Below are 26,849 nucleotides of genomic sequence, written 5' to 3'. Positions count from 1 at the left end.
AAGGATCAGATATTTATGAGGCAACAGACTCCAATAGATCTGTGTTCTTACTGAATGTGTGTGTGCTTGTTTGTCTACAGTATCTGAGGCCCACAGCGCCATCAGGCCCTCAGTTGAGGAACTGCAGTTTTCTCATGAACCCCCTGACCCCCGCCCGGTTCGTCCCTTACTGTCTGTTCTCCAGTCTCAAAGACTTAAATCTAATTTCATTCAATCATTATTTTCTAGAAGCTTGTTTGCGTTTCCCCTTGCTGCGCGCTCTCCTGTTTGTCATCCCCCGTGTTTGTGTGCGTGTGTGCGTGCGCGCGCGTCTGGACAAATAACGGCTGAGTAACAAAGGTCTCGCCTTAATAAATAAACCGGCAAATAAACCGGCGACTTTGTGTACGTAAGCGTGGTAATACCACATCGGGGCTGTGCGCACACGAACCCACACACAGTTTTATTTTTATTTCCTTTCTTCTTTTTTACCAAAACACAAGCACTTGGAGCGGGACACACCGGCTGGTCGTGCGTACAGATAGTCTCTCCAGCGGGCGGGTTAGCTGAAGCTCCTAAAGCTGAAGCCAGTCGCGCAGAACGGAGAGAGAGACCGCATCGAGGAACGAGGGCTGCGCGCTTTTGAGCGATCCGTGAAGGGGAGCGGTGTGGTGCGTGGGAGTTGTTCTCTCTTCTACCTGCCATTTGCAATCCGGTCTTTTCCTTCATTCTCCCCAACACGACTCGTCCGGAAGCGTGGAGAGTCCCCAAATTAACCGCGGGAGTTTTGCGCACGCTCTTTGCGCGTGCATGTATATATATATATATATATATATATATATATACACACACACACACACACACACACACACATACATACCCGCGTTTCTCAGTGTGTGTGTGTGTGGGTGGGGAGGGTCGTCTGTTTTAACTACCAGCTGTCATCTCAGAGCTGTTTGCTGCCGCCGCCGCGGAGAAAGTGGTTGGGAAATCTGCAAGGAACCGACTGGCCGTTTGTCTCTTGCTTCCTCCTCCGCCGTCGCGTTCCATCCTCCAGACTTTTTTATTTTCTTGATTTTTTTCCCTAAGAGCTGTCTTTCAAGGCGGTGGACTTGAGATAGTGCTTGAGTGTTGGTGGTTGGGAGTTGCCGTCGGCGAGAAATGCGAGAGGATGCTCGGCAGTAGTGAAAGCTACAGCAGGTGAGTATCTGATTTAAGATTTGGGAAGAGGGACGTTAAAAAAAGGCAGATATGTTTTCTTCTGTTCTGTTTTTACCTTTGTCACTGTAGTTAAATGTCAGGTTAAGGCCAAGATTGGACAGAAGTGGATTTCCACGATGCAGCTCTTTGAGCTCCAGGTCTCTCCGGGGCGACTTTGAAGGAATCATACCACGAAAATCACGTGGATTCTGACATTTATGCAGCTGCATCGGTGAGAAGGAAGGAGAGGATTCTTTTAAACTCTTCGGACCTCATCTTGGGGCCAAAAAATGCTTTCAAATGAACTAAATCTAACAGCCCAGTCTGGGATAATTAGGACAGAATTGGGTTGACAGGACAGAGAAGCAAAGGGGTGACTGGAGTGTGGCTAGGCGCGTCCTCTGCAGGTAAGACAGCATCCAAACCGCGCAGACCTACAAATTTTATTAATCACGGATTTATCATCGATAAAGGGGTTGTCCAAGATGTAATCTTTATTTCTTTTTGGTCTTTTTGGTGTGCTTGTCCGGGAGGATGGAGGCTTAGATTATTAATCATATTTAATGGTCCCGCGAATGTGTGAGTAAGTGTGTGTAGACGAGAATGGTGTGGGGAGGGTGTGAATTGCAAAATGTTATCTCCATCTAGCCTTTCTTTGACCAAGCATAGACTCTGCTGTGATAACATTCCTCATTGTGTGGAAATGTGAGGCGGTCGTGATCCTCCCCATATGCCATTTTATTCATCTGCAGAGATGGCTATCTGGTAAATGGGCAGCGCATGAAAGCAAACCAGGCTTCCTGCCGCAGCCGAGTTGTGCGTCTTATTGATCCTCAGGAAACGACTTAATTTTTTTTCTTTTCCATTTTTTCTCTCCCCTCCTTTTTGTTTTGTTTCTTGAACAACACAGCCGCTGTTGGATCTATATATAGCCCTTTACGCTGTGTCTGCACGCAGGACACAGGATGAAACTTGTGTGTGCTGCTGGTGCCACACGCCGTCTGCTGTTTGTTATTCAAGGCAGCATTCGCAGAGAATATATGACATTGTGGGCAGCACGGCGGAATAGTGCTTAGGGCTGTCCACCCCACAAGAAGAAGGTCGCGGGTTCGGTTCCCGAGCCTTTCCTCCGGGTATTCTGGTTTCCTCCCACCATCCAAAGGCATGCATCTAAATTGTCCTTAGGTATGCGTGGTTGTTGGTCTCTGTCTGCCTCTATGTTTTAGCCCTGTGATGGACTGGCGACCTGTCCAGTGTGCGCTGTGATTGGCTTCAGCAACTCCCGCGATCCGGAAGCTGATAAGTGGTAGAAGATGGATGAATGAATTAGACACTGCCCCTGATTTCTTCTTCTTTGTTTTTTCTTTCTCTCTTCTATCTTCCCCATCTTTCGCCCCAGCACTGGCTGGCTCATATAATGACACACCAAAACAGTTGCTGCAGAGTGTCAGAAACCTCAGTGATGCTGTGCTTGCAGATATTGCTGTAGCTCCATTGGTTATAAATAGCCTGGGGGGGGGGGGGGGGGGGGGGGGGGGCAGCTCCAGCAGCAGCACAGGCCTCTCCAGCTTTATGAGGGAGCACACTGACATGATAGATGCGCTTTGAGATATCACATCACAAGGAGAAATTTTGAGGGGGGGGGCTTCATGCTGACCATGCTGACTGGGCATGGGTAACAATATACAACCCCCCCCACCCCTCACTGTGTTTGCTGTTAAAGCTGATTGTGGCACTCAAGAGTGATTAGAGTGAGCTTATCAAACTGAATGTTTTATCCTTAATCCATCACCAAGTCACATAAGCGTGTAGGTGTGTTAGATTTCGCTTCACAGGCTTAAAATCCCACCTTTCTGCCAGGTTGTTGTGATGCTTCTGCTGGTCTCTCTCAGATGACTGTGGATGCTGCAGACTCAATCATGGCTCCCTTTTCTGCCCCCTCCACCACCACCACCACCACCACACACACAAACACACAAACACACAAACACACACCTCCACCACTTGAAGGCTGCCCAAGCGTGACAATGTCCAGACTCCCGGAGCTGTGCATTCATTAAACAAATGCGTGGCTGCTGACCTTGGCCATCTCAGAGGCGTCAATAGCACTCACCTCTGCGTTCTGCTATCGGCTGCAGGACACATGTAGCAAAGAGCACCACAGCATCTCCACCAGCAACCTCCCCTTCCTACAACACAGTGCTGTTGTTGACATGCTGTATTGAATTACAACATGTTGATCAATGTTTGCAATAAGCTCAACCTCTGCATAGTGGAAATAATACAATAGAGAGTATCAGATGTCACGGGAAAATCGTGCTTCTGATAATTGTGTTATATTTCAGTGAATATATGATATAGCTGGATCTTGGCATGTTTGTAATTGAATCACATGTCAGAGTAACGAAATAGCCCAACATACTGTGACTAACAGGACTGTGTGTGTGCATCATTTAAATATTTCGTGAGAGGCAGGCCGAGGCTGAGGAACAGTGGAGACCGAGTGGGTGGTGATGGTGTGGACCATGATGTTTGTCCAAGATGACTGAGTGCAGGCTTCTGCCTTCTCACAGCACACTAAATTGCCAAGCGTGTTAGTGAGGAGGCTAATGCCGGCTTATGACGCGTGAACATGTCTCTTGGAGACGCTCATCCTGGGTGTAAAGCTGTCACCTACTGCATTGACAAGGTGTTTATTAGCTCCCAGTTGTGAGGCCACGATGCCTGCAAAAAGCTACGTTGACTCGATGCTGAGACTGGTCACCCGGGACGGCAATTATATTGTTTTCACAAGACCCCCCCCCCCTTGCAATTCAACCTGATGACATCGCCTTTATATGTCAATGCCCAAAGCTGGGCCTGTATGTTATACTGCCTTGATCAAAGTATCTCTTTGAAGAATTGTGGATTGCCCCCTTTTTTTGAGCCAGATAAAGCGGAAGAGCAGTGGCACAGGTTGTTGGAAAGTCATCTGTATTTTTTATTATTAGTTTTTTTTTTTTACTTGCGCTCTTCTTCAGAGTTTCAGCCATGCAGTCTTTCAGAACACACTATTTTCTACCTATTATGAAAGTATACCACTCACTGTGGTAAAGGCTCACAGTGTTCATCTCACACCATAGAGTCCTGGAGACATCAGGGTGAGGTTAACTCGAAAAATGCTCATGTTCTAGGTTCCAAGTGCTGCTTTATATCTCACCAATATCAATCCAATAGTAAAAGCTGCATTGTATATACACACATTTGAAAATATGTTGCACCCTATTTTCATCACAGCGATAGTGACTTAAACTGTCATCATTTCTGAAATAAAATTTCTTGACTTGTCGATTGCATTGGCCTTAATCCAATGTCACATTAATTTAACTATTGTATACAGTAATCCTTAATTCATATGAAATAGTAATGTTCAAATGTTTTGGTCCCCTATATCTACTGTCATTAGATATAATTAACTGCCACAGAATTTGTCCATATCCTGCTGTGGCTGACCTTTTAAGTGGCTGCTGCACAAAAAGAAAAAAAAAAAAAAAGGAAATATGTGAAATGACCAATTATGATTCTAAGTATGTTAGTTTTTGAACTCATGTTTTAAGTGAAATGTCATTGCACTGTGAAGCCTTGTTAGAGGCGTGTCAGGGGCATGTCTAAATGCCATGCTTTCACATTAGCCTGTGAGGTCCATTCGCCTTCAAAGGATTTGTGGTGGAAAAGTGCAACTAATTCTGATCTGCTTCACAGTCTTGTACATAGGTGCCTTGAGAGCGATTGCATATTTTGTGCTTTTGTGTGGAGAAAACAACAACAACAAAAAAACTTCCATGAAGAAAAATGGGAGTTCTTGGCTAAGGTGCCTGACAAACCTTGACCCCATTCCCACTGTAACGTACAAGAATCGCAGGCAAATATATATTATTCTAATAATTCATGACTAGTATTTTTAAAGCCTCTTGAATTCCCACCTTCCATAAAATTCTGTTATTATTTATGTTAAATGAAAGCAAGCTCCAAATCATTCCCAGGCTTGAAACATCATCCGGCCACAAACCATTTGAATTCCCTTAGGAGGAAGCATCATTAAAAGAGGCACTGATGGTGGACGAGGTTAGGGGTCAAGGGTTGGTGAGGTGTTATTATGCTTACTAAGGATACTCTCCCACTCCCCCCCCCCCCCCCCCCCCCCCCCCCCCATTACCCCCAGAGGGCACTTCTCCTTGTTGCCAGGCACACTTAAATTCAGACATCCATCTTTTAGATGATTGTATGAATGAAAAGTATGGCATGTTGAGAGTGCTGCTAGGGGGTCTGTAAATAGCACCAAAGGACTCAGACTAGTGGTTTTGGATTCGAGTAAACACACCTGAGTAGTTGTTGTGGTAACATCCTCTTTTTTTCATTTCACTTTTTTATTGCTAATAGTCATAAGAAATCTGGTAGTGACTGAGAGTCATTCATTCCGAGGAGTTCAGAGATGCTTGCATTTCATGTATATAAGAGAAAAAAAAAATGTGTTTTGGGTGTGAATTCCTTATCCGTCGCTGTTAACAATGGTTTTTCTTTTTTTTTTCTCATTGTGAATGAATATCATTGTCTCAGCCGCACATGCATTTATAAATAAGGTCTGAACAAATTGTTTTTGCACTGGTGATAATTAGTATTGTGCAGCAATATTACTGTTTGTAGCATGTGCTCTACTGAAAGCATCCATTCAAGCAGTGCCATTCAGTGGCAACTGGAAATGCAATAGTAGGACGACAATGGATCCACTTACACAGGCCACACTCAAATGGAGTGCATGATCTTTTCCATAAGTGGAAGTAAGATTTGTGTTTGTGCCTCACCTCCCTGATATGATGGCTGTTATAACTCCCTGTTGAGATCCACAGTTCAGTGTTTAGGTGCAGCACTAGCACTCTCTTTTCTGTCTAGTAGGGTGACCGAGGAGCTACTTAGCAGTGGAGTTGTCATTTAAATCCAATTTTGCCACAGGTATCCTCTCATTATTTACTTACTTCTTTTGGGTTAGGTTCCTGGGGGTTTGGTCAACCAACGGGCAGACCAGTAGTCCCTTGCAACAAATGTATTCAGAAAAGTACTGGACATGTCTGAGAATTTGTTTTGTCACCGTTGCTTTTTCACAGTACTCAGAATGTGCCATTAACAGGCTCTAATCCCATTAGAATTCATTAAGAAGACAGACATCCTCTTGCTGCCACAGCACAGATGGGCTACCCTGTTTTAAACCTTTCTTTGATAATTCGGATTTTTTTTTTTTTTTTCAATGTGTTTCAAAAACCCATTATCCTCTCCCTCTGTCTTTTGAGTGAAGTTGCTTTTATCCATTGACAGTCTGTACCCATTGATCATGTGATTCAGGAAAACAGTGGCATTGCTTTGAGGTATAACTTGGTAGAGGCTTTTAGTTTCCTAAAAGCTCACTTTTTCTATTTCTTTGGCGCTCTCTCCCTCAACCTAGCTCGCCTTCTCTCGTTCTCTCTCTGTTTAACTTTCCTGAAAGCTGTCTCTCTTTCTCTCTCTCTTTCTCGCTCCCTGTCTGCATTTCTTCCTCCCTCACCGTGGCTTTCATTCACCCACTTGCTGTCAATGCATAGAGAGCAAGACAAAGAAAGACAGGAATGAAGCCACAAGTACAATGTACAAGTACAATGGAACAAAGAACTGCTAATACTAATACTTCAATAATAGTTGATGGAGGAGAACAAAAGTGCAGGGTGGAAACAGGAGGTCAGATTTCAGGTTATCGACCAACCTGGGTAGCATGAGAGACGTTTGTTTTTCAGAAACAAGGAAGCAGCAATGATCTCACCAACAGTCAGGCATGAAACAGAGCTATTGCACATCTTTTAAAAATGCTAGGACACATTAATAATCATAATTCATCTATAGTCTGTGTGATATGCCTTTCATCTTGTGCATCCAGGCACGTACACACCATATTCTGTCTATTTTTGGAACAAGACAGGAGCTGTTGCCATTGTGTCACATGCATGGCTATAAAGAACTAAAGCATGTCGACAACATCCTATAGAAACACAGTGAAAATTCAGAATGAATCAGCTCTGCCACTGATGCCAGTTTTTAATTGCTGATCCCCCTCCTAAAAACACCATCACTTGCGATGTAAGACTTATATATAAACAAATCTAATGACAATTCTCCATCAGTAGTTTACAGAGCCAAGTAATGTGTCAAAATGCCTTTTTATTCTGACCAGCATCCAAAAAACAAAACTAAATTGTTTCATTTAGAATGACACGAAAATAGACAAAATAAGCAAGCAGCTCTTTGGACATATTACTGCACACCCAGTAAATCTATAGTTCTATTTTTTTATTTGCTTATTTTTTTGTTTTTTGTTTCTTTTTTTTCCAAAATAATTAATGGCTGAACGATTAATCATTGATTGGAAATGCAATCAAATTCTAGTTATATCCTGAATCATTAAACACAAATGAAAATGACATTACATAACATGGTTATATGGGGCAAGTCAAAGTGTGCTCGCTTTATGTATTAATACTGAAGCCCCTGAGAATATTTAGTTATCTTTAGTATCTTTAGTTATCAAGCTGTTTTGCAAGCAAGATGCTCTGACTCGTCTAAATGCGTAATGCATCAACAATCGGGCACTTTGTGCCCAATTTATTTCAACATCTTCAAGCTGATATATTTGGCTTGGAGGCATAATACATTGAATCTAAAAAGGTATGCACTGATGAGTGATAAGTTGAAGGCAATAATGTCTTTTTTTTTCTGGAGGCATTTTTTCATTTATTAAATAAAGCTGGCTGATATTAGGAAGTGGAGGGCCATGTTCCCAGGCAGACCTGGGGACGACATAGCTGGTGAAATGAATCCCTAAAGAAAGTTAGACCCAGGCTTGCTGAAGTGCTATGGTAGCGATGTGATAGTTGTGACTCGAAATCTCTGGTTGGTTTGATGGAGGTTTGCGTGGCAGCATGAAATAAAATCTCCTCTGTACTGTAGATGAAGCTGCACAGTACAGGTGGAGGTGGCCACACACTGAGATTCCTGCTGCCTTTCAGAGGATGCAGTGGAGCTTCATCTGAATACAGCAGAAGCAGAATTCCTGGTAGATATGGCAGCAACACCTATAAGCAACACTTTACGTGTTTGGCAAGTTGAAGGTGAAGATTGATTGTTTTTGTATAACCCGTGGACAGAGATATTTTAACCTTCAGCTCCTGCCAGTCAGATACTTAAAAATCTGAAGAGGGATGGGTGAGGGCAGTTAAACTGGTGAACTGGTGTTGGTAGTTGGTGCATGGGCGAGTGGGTGAAGAGAGACTGATGAAAGAGCAAGGCAGCGATCAAAGGCGTGAAAATTAAATGGCATTTGACCTTGTTGAACGCTGGTGAGTGACTTGCTGCCGCAGAAGTGCAAAGTAGTTTGGGAACCTGTGAGAATGGAGAGCAGATGTGGAGCGTGGGTGGGGGCAGCACAGGCAAAGACAATTTAACCCTTTCATCCCATGACAGAAAATGATAGGACTGTTCAAAGGTAGCAAGATGAGGAAAACTTATTACACTCATCCAGTGGAAAGAAAAAAAACCTCCTATGGGTGAAATATGTTGCATCATGTATTAGATTCTTGCTTATTGTACAAAGCAATGGGCCCTGTAAACTGCTGAAACTGGTCTTACGTCTTCAAACAGAAACCTTGAGAGTAAGCCTGTTCCTCCTCACCCTGATGCTGAACCTGCGCTAGATATTCAAATGTACAAATAAATAATTCAGTTCTTTTGCATTTCTTTGTGCTTGCACGTGTCACGTTGGCAGTTACGACTAAAACAACGATAATAAAAATATGTACTGCCTCTTCCAAATATCATGACTGGTGCATCAGCTCCAGAGCTCATGCTTTGGGACAGATGGGGCCATTTTTATCATCTGCACAGTACATCGTTGCTGAATATTATATCGCAGATAAAAGAACATAATGATCAATATCTCTATTTATCTTTGTCAGTTGTTTATTTAATGGAATATAGAAAGATATTTCCCACTGTCCTCTGTCTTGTCGTGCAACATTGTGTTTTTGCTTACAGACTAAACTGCAAATATGCTCAGTTAACGAAAATATGTGGATGCGCAAATTGCATCCACAGTTTTGCTCAGTAACAAGTCATAACAATTACTGTTTTATCAAAATTGTTGTTGATTGTTTATTTCTGTGGAATGGTTAATGACTTGATTGCGGTGATTGCGATTGCACTAAATCACACGTTTCAACAGTTTATCATCCAGCAGCAGAAACTTTCTCCTTATTTTCAACAGATCTTTTTTAATTCATCCCTGTAAGCCAATTATAGAGTAGTCGTCTAGAAGGCGAGCCATCGTGGTCAAACATGTTACAGCAATAAAAACTTGCACAATCAGGCAGAATTATCATAAGTTCATCAGTTTAATGACTGATGTTTCCTGAGTGACAGCCTGCAGAACATCTCAGCAGTTTGTGATTAATTTCTCAGAACTGAAATTAATCATGAACATTTACGGATATTTATATCAAGAAAAGTTACAGGCCATGTGGTCATTGTTTTCATTTCATCACCCTGCTCTTTACAGACTGAAGAGACCGTGTTTTATTCAGACGGCAGAGTTGGGTCTCCTCTGTAAATTTCATGCAAGTTACATTTCAATGCGGCTAACGTAAAACGACAACAAAGATGAAATTCTAAACGTGTGTCCGTGGGAATATCATCTGCCCGTCAGCATGCTTCTCTCAGCCATCCTCATTCATTAAGGCACAAGCGGCACATGTTTTGTATAGGAGCTCCCATCTCACATCTTAAATCTGTTATCAGCAGCATCAAGGCTCAAAGGCTCCAAAGATGAAAGGAGCAAAGCTCTAATGTGTTTTAAGGGGTGCACAGATGTTGACAAAGGATTTGCAGCGTCTTTTCCAACCCTGAAAGTCATTTGGTAATACTATACAGGGGTCACCTTGTTGTTGAGCATTGTAGAGCATGTGGAATACCTAGATTGTCTTTCTAGTGAGATTCTGCTTCCTCTAGTACCCTTCAGGATTAGCAGTGTTGGTGAGACGTGATTCTCGTCTTTTAGCTATCTTCATAACCTCCTCTCATACTACAGGGAACCAAAGATATGGAATGGGCGGAAACAAGGACAGCTTAGACAAGTAATTTTGCCTTTAATTGCTCGCACCTCCCATGAGTACTCCAAAAACTGTTGTTGTTTTCCTCCACATAATCTTTCATTATATGAAGGTCAACATTTTTCTCTAAGCTTCTTATGAAAAAATTCAGAGCAGGTGGATTGCTCAGAGACAACGGTCTTTAAGAGAGAGTTAACTGCGCTGCCCCAACCCCTTTTTTTTTGTTTGTTTGTTTGTTTCGGTCGACCATCTCCCGGTCCTTTCTCAGCCATCTTATATACGTTTGTCTTTTTTCTTTTTTTCAGCTTAGTCCTTATTTCCCTGTCTGTATCAATAGCGTCATTATGTGGGGGTTTTATCTGGCTAATTAAGGCTTCATCTTTCTGGGCGATCTCTCAGAGGACATGGATTAAACTCCTGTATCTCTGCACTGGCGCAATTATGGGGTCGAGCAGGCGCGCTCCACTCTCTGTAGATTAGGGTTAGGGGTAAAAAGAATTGACATGTTCAGTTTGTTTGGGTGAAATTAAACTTGGAAAACAATGTAAATGTAACAGTGTAAAGAGTTAAATTAACTTATAGATGATCCTTTGACAATAGTCTAGAGCAGAGATGTCCAAATATGGTCCTGGAGGGCCACTGCCCTGTATGTTTTAGATGTTACCCTGCTCTAACACACCTGATTCAAATGATCAGCTCGTCATCAAGCGCGGCTGAAGTCTGATCAGAATCCACTGATTGGAATCCCCTCTGGTCTAGAGAATAACTCTCAAAATCACCATACCTACCTCAGTGACAAAATGCAGACCTGTCACTGGCTGTTTTGGAGGTTAATTCATTCTTTTTTAACATTTCACCACTTGCTTTGGAGTGGAAACTGGGAGAGGGGGTGGGGGGGGGTATGCCTCTTTGTTTGCTGCAGTGCAGAGACACAATTTGCCTCAGGGCTTTGGCTCATTCATGTGCAGTTCCTCTAATGCACCTCTGGTTTTTGAAAAGAGCTCTCCTCCAAATGTGTGGGCTCAGACAAGAGCCCACACATTCCTAACTGGGTAAACTGAAGTGACTTTGTTCAGGTGTTTTTTAGAGACGGTATATTTGAGGGCAAGAAATCAAAACTCTCTCTGTGTGTGAAGAAGTGTGAGGCGTAAGATGGTCACCTCCATTGAAAACATATTTTTTTGAAAGAACTATCCCTTTTCAAAAATGAAAAAAAAAAAAAAATGACCCAAGGTCAAAGCAAGGAAGTTGTTCCAGTGCTTGTTTACTTGTTCTCTTTGGTAGAGATAGAGGCAAGAAGTGAAACTATATGTACGGAGGTGCAAGGACGGCCTTGGTGGGTGATGGGTGGCAATGACTGTTGCTTTAATCTATTCAATGGCACCGGATTCTTGCTTGAAAAGAAATGGTTTTGCAATTCATGACAAGATTATTAAACATTGTTGCAAGCAATGTGGAAATATTTTCTCTTTGTCACGATAGTGAGTTTTTCATCATACCATTGCCCATTTTATTGCTTGAGCCTTGAAATGCATTCTAAATAAAGGTGATAGATTGGCTGTACAAGATGTGAAAATGAGAGCCAAACTGGGAATTAGAAGTTGACAAATATGATGATATTTTAGAAGCTAATATTCAACACATAAATACAGAAAAATAAAGTTGTCCTGTCACTCTGATGGTCAAACTAAAGGGGTCCATCCATTGATTAGCCATAGCCCTTTTTATCGGGGGAGCTAATCACAGCTGATAATTGTTGAGGGCAGGAAACGGCCAAAAAAAATCACCAGCTTGTACAAGGCTGACATAACTGTTCACATCATACAGACCTATACTGGAACTGTCACTTATCCTACTCTCCATGTCTTTGGACTTGGAGGAAGAACCCGGCGGGAGGCATGAACTCTATACGGCAAGGCCACGGGACCAGGAGTCAAACCCAGATCGTCATTATGGGAAGTGACAGTGCATTCCTATAATCAAGCTCAAACATGTCTTTGGTATATAGGTGTTCATTGGCATGCTTGCTCTTGGATGGATTTGTTGGGTCTGGACCTGCTATATGGGTAAAGTGCCTTGATGTAACCATCATAATTTGGCACTATATAAATGACTTTGGAATGCATTTCCTGGCCAACATATGAAACAATATTGGAAGATCTGTGAATAGCTTAAAGGAGCGGCTATCAGTCATGTCTATGTCTTTAAGATAGCAAGGTGGTTGGTAGACAGAATCCTAAAAAAAAATATATATATATATATGGGAACACAGAGTTGCTGGTAAATGCTCAGCCAAAGAGACTAGCAGATCTGACTAGCATGTAAATGCTTTTACTCTCATATATTTTTGACAATAATCAGCTAAATCTACTTATTAAAGACTCTTAACAGGATGTTCTCCAAATTTTAAGAATAGAACTGCCATCAATGAAATGCAACTTTCTCACATAGTTGTATTTGCAATACATCATCATCTATGATATTTACCCAGCCAGTGCTCTAATACAGTTGGATGACGCAAGTGGTTTCAATGAATATATAAATAAATTCTATTTAATGTTTCTTCCTCTAGCCATTGAGCAGTGAGCATGGACAGTCTTGCTATACATCAAATGGTAATATAATTTCCACCTGATGAGTATCTCTTAGTACTTCTTTCCAGTACATAAACACTGACACATAAAAATTTTTAAATAAATTCCTGTGCTTGCTTGAGTTTCTTCTGTTATCTGTAGTAGAATAGCTTGAGATCTCTTATTTCTTGGAAATGACCTGAATCGGTTCTGCAGAACACAACTGAAGTAAATTAATTTTGCAGTGATGAGCTTACACAGAAATATACAGTACAGGCCAAAAGTTTGAACACACTTTCCCATCATTTGAATGAAAAGGTGTGTCCAAACTTTTGGCCTGTATTATATATTATTCACAGATAGACCACCTCTCTCACTTCTGAACATAAACCAACCAACAGGATTTCCCCTATTCAAGCATATCAGATTACAATTTATCAGCAGTTTCCTCCACTTTTATCTTGAGTAAAACTTGGTTGCTGTTTCATTTCTTACTGAACTTGAAGATGTTGAGAAGTGTTAGAATGTCTCAACAAGTGTTATTTTCCATTTGCACAGTTCATCTTATCTTGCAGTCCTTACACAACATATAATTATTTTTTATATATGATGGAAGATGATGAGAGAATTTGTGATGTTATTTATGTATATATGATATATTTCATAATTAAATTTTTCCTCCAGAAATCCATGTCTCCACTACAATGTGCTGTAAGTATCCCTTAGTGTTTTATCCCAGTGCATTGGTGGGGTGTTTTCTCCATTGGGGGTCCTCTCTCTATCAGCTAATTATAGCTCTTTTCCCTTTAAAGGCCTCAATGAGAGCTGCTAAATAAAAGGTACATTTTCTTCACCACACTGAGAGGAAAGCCTTTAGATGCAAATCACAGTTAAAGTCAAAATGTCCCTGAGCTGCTGCACACTGTGCCCATCACACTTACTCACAACCGATAAGATATTGTGTAAATTATTCATTCCGAAATATGGGCATGTTTCCATGTTGACTCCCTTAATTGGGGAGCCAGTGTCGCTTGTGGTGTTGTCTCATCTGTATATTGAGGAGTTTATGTTCTATAAGGCATCACAACACCCACCACCAAACAAACACACACACATATTAAGGACCACTGCAAAATTAATTTACTTCATTTAAGATATAAATGTATTCACTCACAATTTGATTTGACAAGAATAATATGTTCAGCCCCCACCACCTTCCCCTCACAAAATCTTCATTTGTCCTCCCTCCACCTGTGAATTCATTTGTGGAGATACTTAGAAGTGTTCTCATGCTACATTTTACGATTTTAATGTCTTCGACTTTCAAAAAATTTTTCTTTGCCCAGTAGCACTAGTTGAGGACTGTTTGGATTTGCATAAGTACTGTCATTCTTAAATTAAACCTGACACTATGTCTCCGTGATTGCTTTCGTGCAATTGTAGAGGTTCAGGCTTGATTTAGCTGCATAATATTAACTCGTTGCTCATGAATGATTAATTCTGAGAAAAAATGTGGATTATTTAAATAACTTTGGATATTAATGAACTGTTTGTTGTTTAGACTTTTTTATTTATTTTTTGCTAGCTGTGAGCAGAAATTCCTGAATTTGTGCTTTTTCTTCTTTTTGTTTTGTTTGTTTGTTTGTTTTTTTTTCAAGTGGGAAAAAAGTTGGGAAAAAAATCTAATACATTGAAATCAGATTCAAAAGAAAACTTTTTTGCAGTAAAATTAATTGTATAAAATATGTCAGCAGGGTTCGCTCTTCTAAACAGAAGTTCAATTCACTGTATTCGCTGTATTTTAATAAAAAGTGAATTAAAAATTTTGTAGAGAGAAAAAGCTATCTCTTGCAGGTGCAGAAAAGATGTACGGTTACATAAAGTAAATGTTTTCATGAATCGTTTTCAAAGCAGAAAAGGAGGAAACCTGTTAATTTGCCTGAGCTCCTTTGCTTTTTGCACAATAGCTTGTGATTTCATTAGAATAATAATGTTGAGACTTCACTGTTTTTTCGTCATCAGAAACTTATGGCCGCATTATACAAGAGAAATAAATAGTTTCTTTATTTCTTAAAGGCATTGAAGGAAACCCTTTTAATTCACAATGTACAAATGTGCATTTTGACAACAGGTTATTTGTCACTGCGTGACATGAACAGTTCATTCAAAATATCCCTCAACAAAGTTGTGCCAAGAGAAAATAATTTAAAGTAACTAAACTTTGCTTTCAAGCAAACATCACTGCGAAATAAATGCACACACTCTGCCACAGCTGCATTCTGACGTAGTTAGTCTATCATCATGATGCAATGACCCAGGAGAGTGAGGGTACAGTACAGGAAGGGATTAGTTTCCTGATTGATGGAAATTTTAATTATATTTATTCACTGTTAATTTGTTCCCTTGCAAATAATTTCATTCTGAGCTATTTTGAGTTATCACTCTTGAGTTTTTGCTTTCTATAGGGCCAATCTGAATTTCTCTCATCATTGTCTAAAAGAGCAGGTGCTTCAGCACCATCTGTGCATGTGTCTGACATAACCGTTTAATTTTCTTGAAATTAATTTCCAAAAATGCAAACAAGGAGTTACCAAATCAAACACTCCAAAACTCCATCATATGTCATTTTAATGATCTGAAAGCAGAAATGTAGCAAATTTCCATGGTTAAGAATCTTAATCAAGCTGGTATGTGCCAATTTGCTTGATAAAGTTACTTTGATCATTGATAAATGATTTAACTTTCTATGCACAATCTGTGGCTTGATAAATTGTTTAATCAAACTGTGACTGTGGCGGTAGATGTGTGAGACTTTAATCATTTCTGGCTTTATGGCTTTTCTACCCATTTTAAAAGTCTCCAAAACAAGTTGTGATTGAAACAGTTCATAAAATAGCAAGACAAGAACTGCTGACTGAAAAAAAAAAGAAGAAGCATATTCTCTTCAGCACATTGCTTGGAACAGACTTTCTCATGGGGCCTTATTAGGGCTGGACTCTCAATCTTCCCAACTAAACAAAATACAACAGGCCAGGTTCATCCCACACTCCAAAAACATTCATCCACTATGAAGTAAAAAGCCTTGTGACCTTCATGGGTTATTATCTCTCCTACATTTATTGTCACGGTTGCGCTGTTTTCATTTTTGCCAATGTAGCAGCAAGTGCTGCTCCAGAGCACCGAAGGTTGGCATCTCCAGCAGTTTTTGGAGACGAGTCCATGTGTAATTGCATGCCCCTGTGACATAATCACCTCAAGTCTAGAGGGCACTGTCAGCAAGTTGTCCCCAACACACAAGATCCAGCCTCTCAAGCCTCAGGAGTCATGGGGAGGGGGCATAGAATTATAGGTCAAAGCAACACTCAGACCAAAAGAAATTTTATAGCAGCATCAGTTTGTGTGTGTGTGGTTGTATATTTGAAACAGATTCCTGCCTGCTGAATTACTTTTCTGCCCCCTAATGTTTCCAATACATTTATTGTAGAACGATCGTAAAATATTTTGAAATTCTGCAGATGCCTGGTTAAGGTATGCTTGCAGCAAGAGGCAGCCCTCCATGAATCAGGCTGTTTGAAAGAGGGGCTGTTTAAAATGATATTTGGAGGAGAAGGCGGAGCTGAGAAGGAGTGGGGGGGCTGAACCTCCTCTCTAACCTGAACATCAGCTGTGACACAGCTTTTGATCACACAGTAGCCACGCCCTAATACAGCTCCCCTTTTCTTCTAAATGGGATCATTATTTAAAATATGTACATTATTTTTGTATTGAAGAATAATTAAAACTAGAGACTGAGAACATAAACTGATAAGGAAATGTTTACTGAGTTAATAAATTGAGTAAAATGTAGGGCCATTTTCCCGTAGACTTCAATACAATCTTCTTTTTACAACCGGAATGGATGTAAATGGATCACGCATTACAAACAGCAATACACTATCGTATACAACCTGTATCGCAAAATCTCACAAGAGTGTGTTGCAGAGCCAGAGTAAAATAAAGTAAATTTTCTCCTCATCTGTCAAATGTCTGAAAAATTACATATTGACTGGCAGAATGTTGGGATGATATGTGGCTTGTGAAAAATTGGTTCAGTATTTAGTTATGTGCAAAATAATCACCCGTGATCTGTGATGGCAGTGATTTCTCTTATTGGAGGGAACAGACTCAGATCTGACTCTAGTCTCCTAAAGGGGCAGGAAGGTGAAAAAACCCAGCAAGAACTGAACTGACGCAAAACTAAAGACATTCCCATTAGCCTCAGCTTAAATTTACCAAACTGTGTCTAAGTACATAAATAAATAGAGATGAACTTCCTTAGCTTATTCCCATCTCCAAGTTTTAACCGCATCTGCATATTTCAACTGAAAAATAGTAAGCAATGGTCGAATGAGCTTTAGATTAGTTGCTCGTACTTGATCAAATGCAAGACAAGCATAGCAAAAAGTGAGAGCCAGTGTCAGAAAAACTTTTGTTGCACTTCAGAGGTACTTTGAAGAAATTTAACTCAGATTACACAAACAGATATCGAATTTGTTGCTTGTACAGCCAGGAAGTACTTTCAAATAAAACCAACGCTGCGATCCTGCTGATTAATTGTTTGATACTGCTTTCAACTTGGGTTTTTTGGTCTTTGGCCAAACTACATTACAGTCAAGTGGTGTTATTATGATCTTACTTCAATGTTGTGGTTGAGGTAAATGAACACTGAATGTGAGAGTCTGTGAAGGTCTCGTAGCCAAAATGCTAACAAATTTTTTTTTGAAGAGCACACCGCTCATACTTGTGTCACTTGAATTATTAGAATCAAATTTAAGATAAGAATTCAAGATAAATCTTGGTGAAATAGCCATTTCTCTGTTTTTGTCAGCCATTTTGTAGCCTTTTTAAAGAAAACTGCAGCCAAATGCTGATAACTGTTTGTCAAAAACCAAACAGCATTAACACTGTTAGCACTTGGATGTCAATCAAATCTGGTTGAAATTGGAGATGACATATTTATTTTTTAAAAATACAGCTATTGGCAGGTTTCCTTTTCATTTAGTGTAGGATCTCATTAGTGCTGATCTTAGTTGTTCCAAGTCCTGGATTCAAAATATTAATGGTGACACTCCAAACACAGCTGGGGAGACCAAGATAATGAGCTTGATAATGATGGAACATCACATAAGGACACACTCTCTCTGTCTGTCTCTCACTCATTCACTCATAACCCCCAACTATATCTATGGATAAAAAATAAAAGAAAAAATTTAGGAGTCTAGGTGAACTCAGCATAATGAAGCATGACTTTGTGATGGACCTGTGATGATGATGATAACAGCACTCAATTAGAGCAGAGTAAGAGAGCGAATGACTCATAAAGTGGGCCAAAGTCTAAAGGGGCCTATTGATAGTGACCATAAGCAATAATATCATGAGAAAACCTCCCTCACCTTATCATGTTAACCAGTATTTAGAGACTGACTTGAGGACAACAGATAAATGTTGTGAGCAATGAATGGGTGGATGCTAAATAGAGAAATTTAACTGAATCTTGGTTATTTTGGAGGCCATGGTCTGTTGAGAAATAACCGGTCAAGCTTCTTTCACTTTCACTTTTATTTCTAAAATAATTGTTTAAAAATGTGTGATTTTTTATTTATTTATTTTTTTTTTGTGTGTGTGTGGGGGGGGGGGGGGGGGGGGGGGGGGACCAGAGTACATCAGAAAAAAAAAGAAAAGCAATCATGTCCACATAATAAAAAATTGCCATAACATTTAGGTAAATATTAGAAATATTTTTTGTCATTTGCTTTCCTAGTTACTCTAAATAGGATATTTTTTCATTGAACATATTAGTAGCAGTGGGACATCAGTGAACAGAGCACCTGCAAAGAGACAGCAGATGACCCCTTCTGGAGGTGAAGCTCAGGAGGGACATGTCTACAGGCTTCATGGCAAAGTTTCTTCGGGAGTAACAGCTGGCCACTGTTGGATTGCTGCACCTTGTTGCACCAGCCAGATTCTTCGCCTGGATTAGGGCTTTGCTGTCCATCTGTCAGGCATTGGTTTACATTTAAGCCCTGCCATTTCACAGACCCAGCTCCAGCCAGCAATCCCAACAGGCATCTTAGCTTCTCAATGACACAAGGGTAACCTTTCTCTCAAAATTCAGCCAGGCAACACTATAGCAGTGTGAAAGTAAAAAGTCACTTGGCGAGCTAAAGGTCAGACACTTCTGGTTAAGATGGATTTCGCAAAAAGTGAAGCTGTCAATAATTCCTAGCTGCTCCTTAGTAGACCAATTAGCCTATGAAGAATCACTGTAGCTGACATTTAAATTATAATCTTAGTCTCTTCTTTTCTCATCATACACAAGTGAAAAGATTAACTTTCAAACAACGCAATGTGATGTAATATGGTGTTATATAAAATTAATGCCAAAAAGGACATCCTACCTCTTATGAAATTGTTATATCTACTTGAAGGAAGAACTCAGAGATAGAACCATCTACTTACTTTAAGGAAAATTTTGCTAATTCTTTATAAGGTAGCCACACAAATAGTATAGTAAATAAAATATATCAGATGGGTCTGTTCATTCAGGATTAGCCTGGCAGCTGACTAAGCAGTCTGTGAAGGAATGGGCTTTAAAGGCTTTTAACACTTTATGCTACAGATACCGTCAGCATCTAAAGGATTTTCCAGAAGCTTACAGGTATTTAAGTATGGCATTTAACATGGCTCAAGAGTGATGTCATGTGACAGGTAAGCTAAAGCCCTGGGCGATGGTTCGGTCTTAACAACCTCATTCCCCATCTATGTTTGATGATGCTTGTTGTGAAGAACTTAATGATGATAGACAAACTCATTCAGCAGCGAGAAATAAGATTTAGGGCAGCGATATTATATGTGTGAGCTATATGCCGACTGAAAGCAATCGAAAGTTTTCAACAAGATGCTGGTAGGACCTGTTAAACATGTAGCCAAGGGGTTTTAAATGACAGTCATGTTTTTTTTTTTTTCTTTTGAGGAGTGGATGAGCAAAATTGATTAACAACTATCAAATAAACTTTACTTGATGACCACAACTTGAGCAAGAGGTAATGTGACTATGATTAATTAACCCTCGGGTAGTTATTTTCTGCAAAGGGATTTTAAAAATTGTACTTGTTGTCGGTTTAATTATTATTTTACTCCCGTTGATGGGATGGTTACTCTTATAATATGCTACTGTAATAGGGGCACAGGGGCGCCATCCACTTCCAGATATGAACCAATATCTTCAGAATCCCAGTGGATGCTGTCATAAAGGCATTAATCTCACCATTCATTGATGTAGTTATTACTAGTGTTGGACCAGTGGGTCCTCATTTATTGAGCGCTAATATCTTACCACATTCAGTTCTTTTAGAAGCACACGCCCGCCCACCCCCTACCACAACTTCACCTCAATTAACGTGATTCTCTGGGAGCTCACTAGAGTGCTGACTGGAATTAAGAACTGCATTCATACTACAAGCCTGTGAGGGAATGATAAGACCAGATCATTAACAAAACAGAGGTGCACATGTTTATCCATGGTATGCATCATCTTAATGTTTCCACATTCTTACCAGTTTCCCTGCATATTTGCTGCTGAAGCCATATGCAATGTCAAAGTCGCTCAAACAAATAAATAAATAAATAAAGTGAAAAATGACATAAGAATCAATTTTGTTGTGACGGAAAGGTTGTTAAGGCATTTGCAACATTGTCTCTTTATAATGAATAAAAAAAAAAAAATGTGGAATTGATGTGATTGATTAAGCTCTGTTCATTTATTCTGTGGACTAACCCTAACCCTGTTCTGTTCAAAGGACTGTGAAGAGTCATTGAGATGCATGCGACAGAACTCTATACATGGCTGAATTTGCAGTCAAAGAGTATTGCCAACAAGGGATTAGAATTTGATAATTTAATTAATAATTAGAGTTGGATATAATAGAGTAGAATTCCATTGACTGATATCTATGTACGTGATAACCACAGGATAGATGATGACAGATGTAATTGAGCTTGTGATAAAGGCCACTCTGTGACGTGCCAAGCAAGGAAACCAGGACCCAGAATGCAGAGTTAATTAAAAACAAAAGTTTATTCACAAAGTACCAACAAAAGGTCAGTACGCTCAGTACGATGGAAAACAAAGTAGCAACTAAAATCCTCTCTAAAATTAACAGCCAGTAAGAGTGATTTAGTGTACCTGAAGGCGCAGTGGGCCCTGATGCAGGTCTCTCATCTCAAACACATCATCTCCTCTGCTCATTTTGAAATCATTTGGTTTCACTTGATTAAAGACGGCATCATCCATTACCCAACCTGAACTTTGACCTCTCAGGGAATTAAATGAAATTGAGTCAAATAAATGTGACCCATAGAAGCCCCTGTTTTGTTTTGTTTTTTTTTTTTTTTTTGTTTGTTTGTTAGTTTTTATAATGCCCAGTTGGTCCAGAGAAAAAGCAAGTTATTAGTGCTAAGATTAGTGTTAAGATGTCACTCCATAATTAACTGTCAACCATAATCTTGTGGACCCCCTCCCCACCCCCCCCTTTTTTTACTCTGCAAATCAGGAAGAACCCACACACACATCAAAGTGAAAGACACTTTTAACATCATCATCATGCAAGTGGACAACATTTCAGCCAGATTTGGTTGTTCGTAGGAAAATGTGTCCTTCTAAAGCATTAATGAAACAATTCCATAAGTACTAAATCATCACCCTTACAGTCCATGTACCTTTCACCACGCAGTCTTCATACAGTTAACACATCTGAATCATTGCTAGCAAATCAAGCTAATAGTGATGCCTCAGTGTTCACTGCAATTTAACTGGTCCCATCACGTTTTCATAAATTCACTAGGTTAATTGAAAGGGGTTGGGAAACAGATCGTATTGAAATGAACTTTTTTTTACCCTGTATTTATCTCTCTATATCCAATTTCCTAGTTGTATGCGGTGTATATTTTATCATAAAAGATTGTGTGAGCTGAATGTCTACCCCGGCACATACATCACACTTCCCAACATCCGTCTTTGATTGCATCCCACTGCTGTTCAGCCCCCTACAGTTTTTCTAACTCGCACAGTAAATTCAGGCAGGAAACACATAGAGAGAGGGAGAGAAAAAGACTTCATGCTGCCAGAAACAAACTACAGATGTCTTCAGCAGATGTGTCTGTGGCACAGCGTTAATGGGATTACTGTCTGAGAAATGCTGGTTATTCCACTTGAAGCTGCGCCATATCGGGGTGATAGCATTGACTGATTGATCTGCAAGGTGTGCAGTGGAATTAGCCCTCGGTATTCTAACGGCAGACACAATGAGGGTGCCATGCAAGACCATTGTAGATTACAAGAATTATTTGATGTTTGATTTTCTAGCTCGGATCAGTACTTCCTCCTTCACATCAAAATAGGTCTCACAGAATGCTATTTATTCACAGCAGAAACTTGCATTTGAAATACCTATTGAAGCTCAATGCACAGAGTGAACCATGCAGAATTCAAAACTGTCACCGCTCTCCATTATGCAAATACATACCTGATTCCCTATTACCACCTATCTTTATTCATGTTGTGTCTGTGACATGAATATAGCAGCAGGATTTCTAGTCGCTGCTCTGTGTTGCATGAGGATGAGATCCTTTTAGTTCTGATTATTGCTGCACTAGCTGGCAGAAAATAATGGCCAAAGGACAAGGTTCTAATGTAATTTCACTTTTGCCACATGTTGTGAAATCTCTTATATCAAACCACACGCAATTAACTCATTTGAATTTTCTCCTGATGTCCGTGTTTGAGCTCACATACTTGCCTGTTTTGCAACAGCCTGATATGGTTTTGTGAATTTTGGTCCAGTCAAAAATCATTAGAGAGTCAATTGTTTGATATCGGTTATTAATTAAATGTTTTGCCTCATTTTTGTGTCTCCCCAGGTAACCGATAAGATGGTGACCGGGGAAGCGACTGGGCACAGCTACCTGGTGGCTTGCTGGCAGCCCATTCTGATCCTTATGTTGGGCACCGTGCTATCTGGCTCCACCACAGGCTGCCCGTCCCGCTGCGAGTGCAATGTTCAAGAGCGCTCTGTGATGTGTCACCGCAAGAAGCTCATGACCATTCCCGAGGGTATACCCACAGAAACAAAGCTGCTGGACCTCAGCAAGAACCGCATTAGAACCATAAACCCAGATGAATTTGCCAACTTTCCCAACCTTGAACACCTGGAGCTCAGTGAAAACACAATCTCCACTATTGAACCTGGCGCGTTCAACAACCTTTACGGCTTGCGGACATTGGGGCTGCGCAGCAACAAACTTAAGCTGATCCAGCTCGGTGTCTTCACGGGCCTGAGCAATCTCACACAGCTGGACATAAGTGAGAACAAGATTGTCATTCTTCTGGACTACATGTTCCAGGATTTATACAACCTCCGGTCTTTAGAAGTGGGTGATAATGACCTAGTTTTCATCTCCCACCGGGCTTTTCACGGCCTGAGTAGTCTTGAGCACCTGAGTCTTGAGAAGTGCAACTTGTCCTCTGTGCCAACAGAGGCTTTTACCCACCTCCATAGTTTGATCACTCTCAGGCTCCGCCACCTCAATATCAATGTGATACGGGATTACTCCTTTAAACGGCTCTATCGGCTGAAAGTGTTGGAAATAGCCAATTGGCCATATTTGGATACGATGACCCCAAATTGCTTGTACGGATTAAATCTCACCTCCCTGTCCATCGCGAATGCCAACTTGACCACAATTCCTTACATAGCCCTGCGGCACTTGGTTTATTTGCGCTTTCTTAATCTTTCATACAACCCTATCCACACCATCGAGGGGAATAAGCTCCACGACCTTCTGCGTCTGCAGGAATTTCACTTGGTGGGAGGCAGACTAGCAATGATTGAGCCCTACTCTTTCCGTGGTCTTAACTACCTGAAGATCCTAAATGTGTCTGGGAACTCTCTTAGCACTTTAGAGGAGTCTGCTTTCCATTCAGTCGGTAACCTGGAAACCCTTGCCTTGTATGATAATCCCCTGGCCTGCGACTGCCGATTGTTATGGGTTTTCAGACGACGTTGGCGACTCAACTTCAACAGGCAACAGCCCACCTGTGCCTCTCCCGAATTTGTCCAAGGCAAAGAATTCAAAGACTTCCCGGATGTGCTGCAGCCTAATTACTTCACGTGTCGCAAATCTAGGATCAGGGATCGTAAATCCCAGCAAAAATTTGTTGATGAGGGATCCATTGTTCACTTTGCTTGCCAAGCAGATGGAGATCCTGCTCCAGTGATAATGTGGCTTTCCCCGCAGAAAAAGTTCATCACCATGAAGACAATTGGAAGGCTCTCTGTGTTGCCAGACGGTACCCTTGAGGTGCGCTATGCCCAGATTCAAGACAATGGTACATATGTGTGTATAGCTAGCAATGCAGGTGGAAACGACACCTCCCTCGCTCACCTGCACATTCATAGCTACTCGCCCGGCTGGCCGCACCAGTTCAACAAGACTTTTGCCTTCATCTCCAACCAACCCACAGAAACCGGTGCTAATGGCACAAGAGCCAATGTCCCTTTCCCATTTGATATAAAGACGCTGATCATTGCGACCACAATGGGCTTCATCTCCTTCCTTGGTGTCGTCCTGTTTTGCTTGGTACTGCTCTTCCTTTGGAGTAGAGGTAAAGGCAACACTAAGCACAACATTGAGATCGAGTATGTGCCACGGAAATCGGACGCTGGCATGAGCAGCAGCACAGTGGATGCTCCTCGCAAGTTTAACATGAAAATGATATAACAGAATTGTGGAATTTATTAATTTTGAACTTAAAAGTAAGACAAAATGGAAAAGAAGACATTTTCTTTTCTCTCTCTACAAACTTGTGGATCCTGGTCTGTTAACATAGAGTAATTTGTTTTTTTTCCGACTGAAGGACTGGAGAGGAGGGCAGTCCGGGACTTCCTAACAAGTGAGAGGGAATTAAATTTCACCCACTGCTATGGGGCACTGGTGGTTTCTCGTGGCCTGCGATGGCATTAATGGAAAGTCAGATTTGTCATAAGCAGTTCATATTCCTGTGGATTTATACTTGGAACAATATATCACAAAAGAAAAAACAAAACAAAACAAAACACTTCAAACAGCCAGAATGCAAGGGGCAAATCATATTTCGGCCATTGCTGTTTTTTGTCTGTATTTTCATTTTGTTTTTGGTTTTTTCAGTTTAGTTTATTTGGTTTGTTTGTTTTTTGATTTCCGAGATTAGATGTCAAGTTATGAGTGAGATTTGTATGGGTTGATGAGCACATTTATACAATTTGGATACATTTCTAGTACATCACTACAATACATCAGTGTCAAAATTGTGAATGCTACAGATGTGCTACATATGGTCTGTTTTCCCTCCACAGTGATGATTATTCTGTGATCCATGGAATGTATATCTGTGTCACAATAAGTAAAACATTTTTTGTTATTTTAAATTGTCTGCCCCAGAAATTTGCAGAGGTACAAAACTGTTAGTTATATGTGAAATTTTATTTAAATGTTACAGTAACTGATTTGCAGCCATCTTTTTATCAAAGAATGCAGAATTAATGGCACTTTACCCCAGGCATTATGGGACCTGAAAAGCTCAATGATATACGAAAGTTTACTCAGTGACATAAAAGATGCATCAGTGCAAATTCAAATTCTGGTGATACTGATTACCAGTATTGCATTGTAAAAATCTGCGAAATGTCTGTGAAAACAATTGCATTTTAAGAAAGGTAAATATAACAATATTTAGTTTTAAAAAGTAAAAGAAATCCAGTGGTCCGGTGGTTTTTAAATGTGTTTCTTATTACAATATTCTATGTTTGAGGAAATGATCTATTCTAGCCTTTTGGGCCTTTTGGGCCTCAAATTGCATTCCAAAAAAACCACCAAAAAAAAAAAACAAAAGCAAAAAAACTGCTTTGTAATGATGTTATTTGTGTTCAACATGATTACAAGGAATAGAAGTTGTGGTGTTCACATTTTTTTTTCTTTGGATACAATGTGCTCCTCAAGCTGTAGAATATTTCCTTCATTGTGAGTTATTTTTCTTGATTGATTGATTTGTTTTTTTGGGTTTCTTTTTTACCTGTAAATTTCCATCAAAGCCATGGAAGCATTAACCATCATCATTTACAGGTTTGCTTTTCCCCATAAGTGTGCATTGTTTGTCAAGGGGAGGGGGGGGAGTGGAAAAAAAAAAACAAAAAACTGCCACATAATATGCTCTCAGTCGGTCCTGCATAAATAATGTGAGGTTACAGCCTCACACACTCTTTTCACTTACACACTGTGGACAGCAGGGCTTTGCCAACGTGTGTGAGGATAAAAGCTAAGTCATTAATGATGGATGACATTACAAACAACAACACAGTAATGGGCTGGAAGTATGGACTGAATATGCAGATGGTTGGAGTGACACAGATGGTTTCACCCATGGAGCAATCTGAAGCAGCTTTGGTGTAATCCGATTTGCATAAAAAAAAAAAAAAAAAAAAAAAAAAAAAAAAAAAACACTGGAAATGGCTCATGGTTCTCCCTCTTGCTGATTATGAATGCTCTTTCTGTTCAAAGTGTGGCTACTGTACCTAGCCTTTTTTTGGCCCCGACTGATCCCGGGATTCTGTTTATGTTATTCCTTTTCTTTCTTTTTTTTTTTTTTTTTAATTTTGACCCTGGACTATATTGACCATGTAGTCCAAGCCAACTTTTTACAAAAAAAAAAAAAAAAAAAAAAAAAAACAGATCTATGGAAAATACATTCAAATTGTTCTGTGCAATAAAGGTAATATGCAGATTTTTTTTTTTTTTTAAATAACAAAATTTTGTTGATGTTGAATTGTTGAGAATATGGTATGTTGTATTAAACAATCTATGG

The 26,849-nt window shown here is 40.3% G+C and overlaps 1 protein-coding gene across 1 annotated transcript; it reads left to right on the top strand.

Moving 5' to 3' along the window:
- The first annotated feature begins 930 nt into the window (after window positions 1-930).
- lingo1a (leucine rich repeat and Ig domain containing 1a) lies at window positions 931-26,497 on the top strand. The gene is made up of 2 exons (XM_029522673.1): window positions 931-1,179; window positions 22,871-26,497. The coding sequence occupies exon 2, from the start codon at window positions 22,883-22,885 to the stop codon at window positions 24,728-24,730; it is 1,848 nt and encodes a 615-aa protein (XP_029378533.1). The 5' UTR covers window positions 931-1,179; window positions 22,871-22,882; the 3' UTR covers window positions 24,731-26,497.
- Window positions 26,498-26,849: the final 352 nt, after the last annotated feature.

Source organism: Echeneis naucrates, chromosome 16, assembly GCF_900963305.1.
Source record: "Echeneis naucrates chromosome 16, fEcheNa1.1, whole genome shotgun sequence".
Classification (NCBI taxonomy): domain Eukaryota; kingdom Metazoa; phylum Chordata; class Actinopteri; order Carangiformes; family Echeneidae; genus Echeneis; species Echeneis naucrates.
Note: the sequence above shows the minus strand (reverse complement) of the source record. Positions and strands in the feature narration are given on the sequence as shown.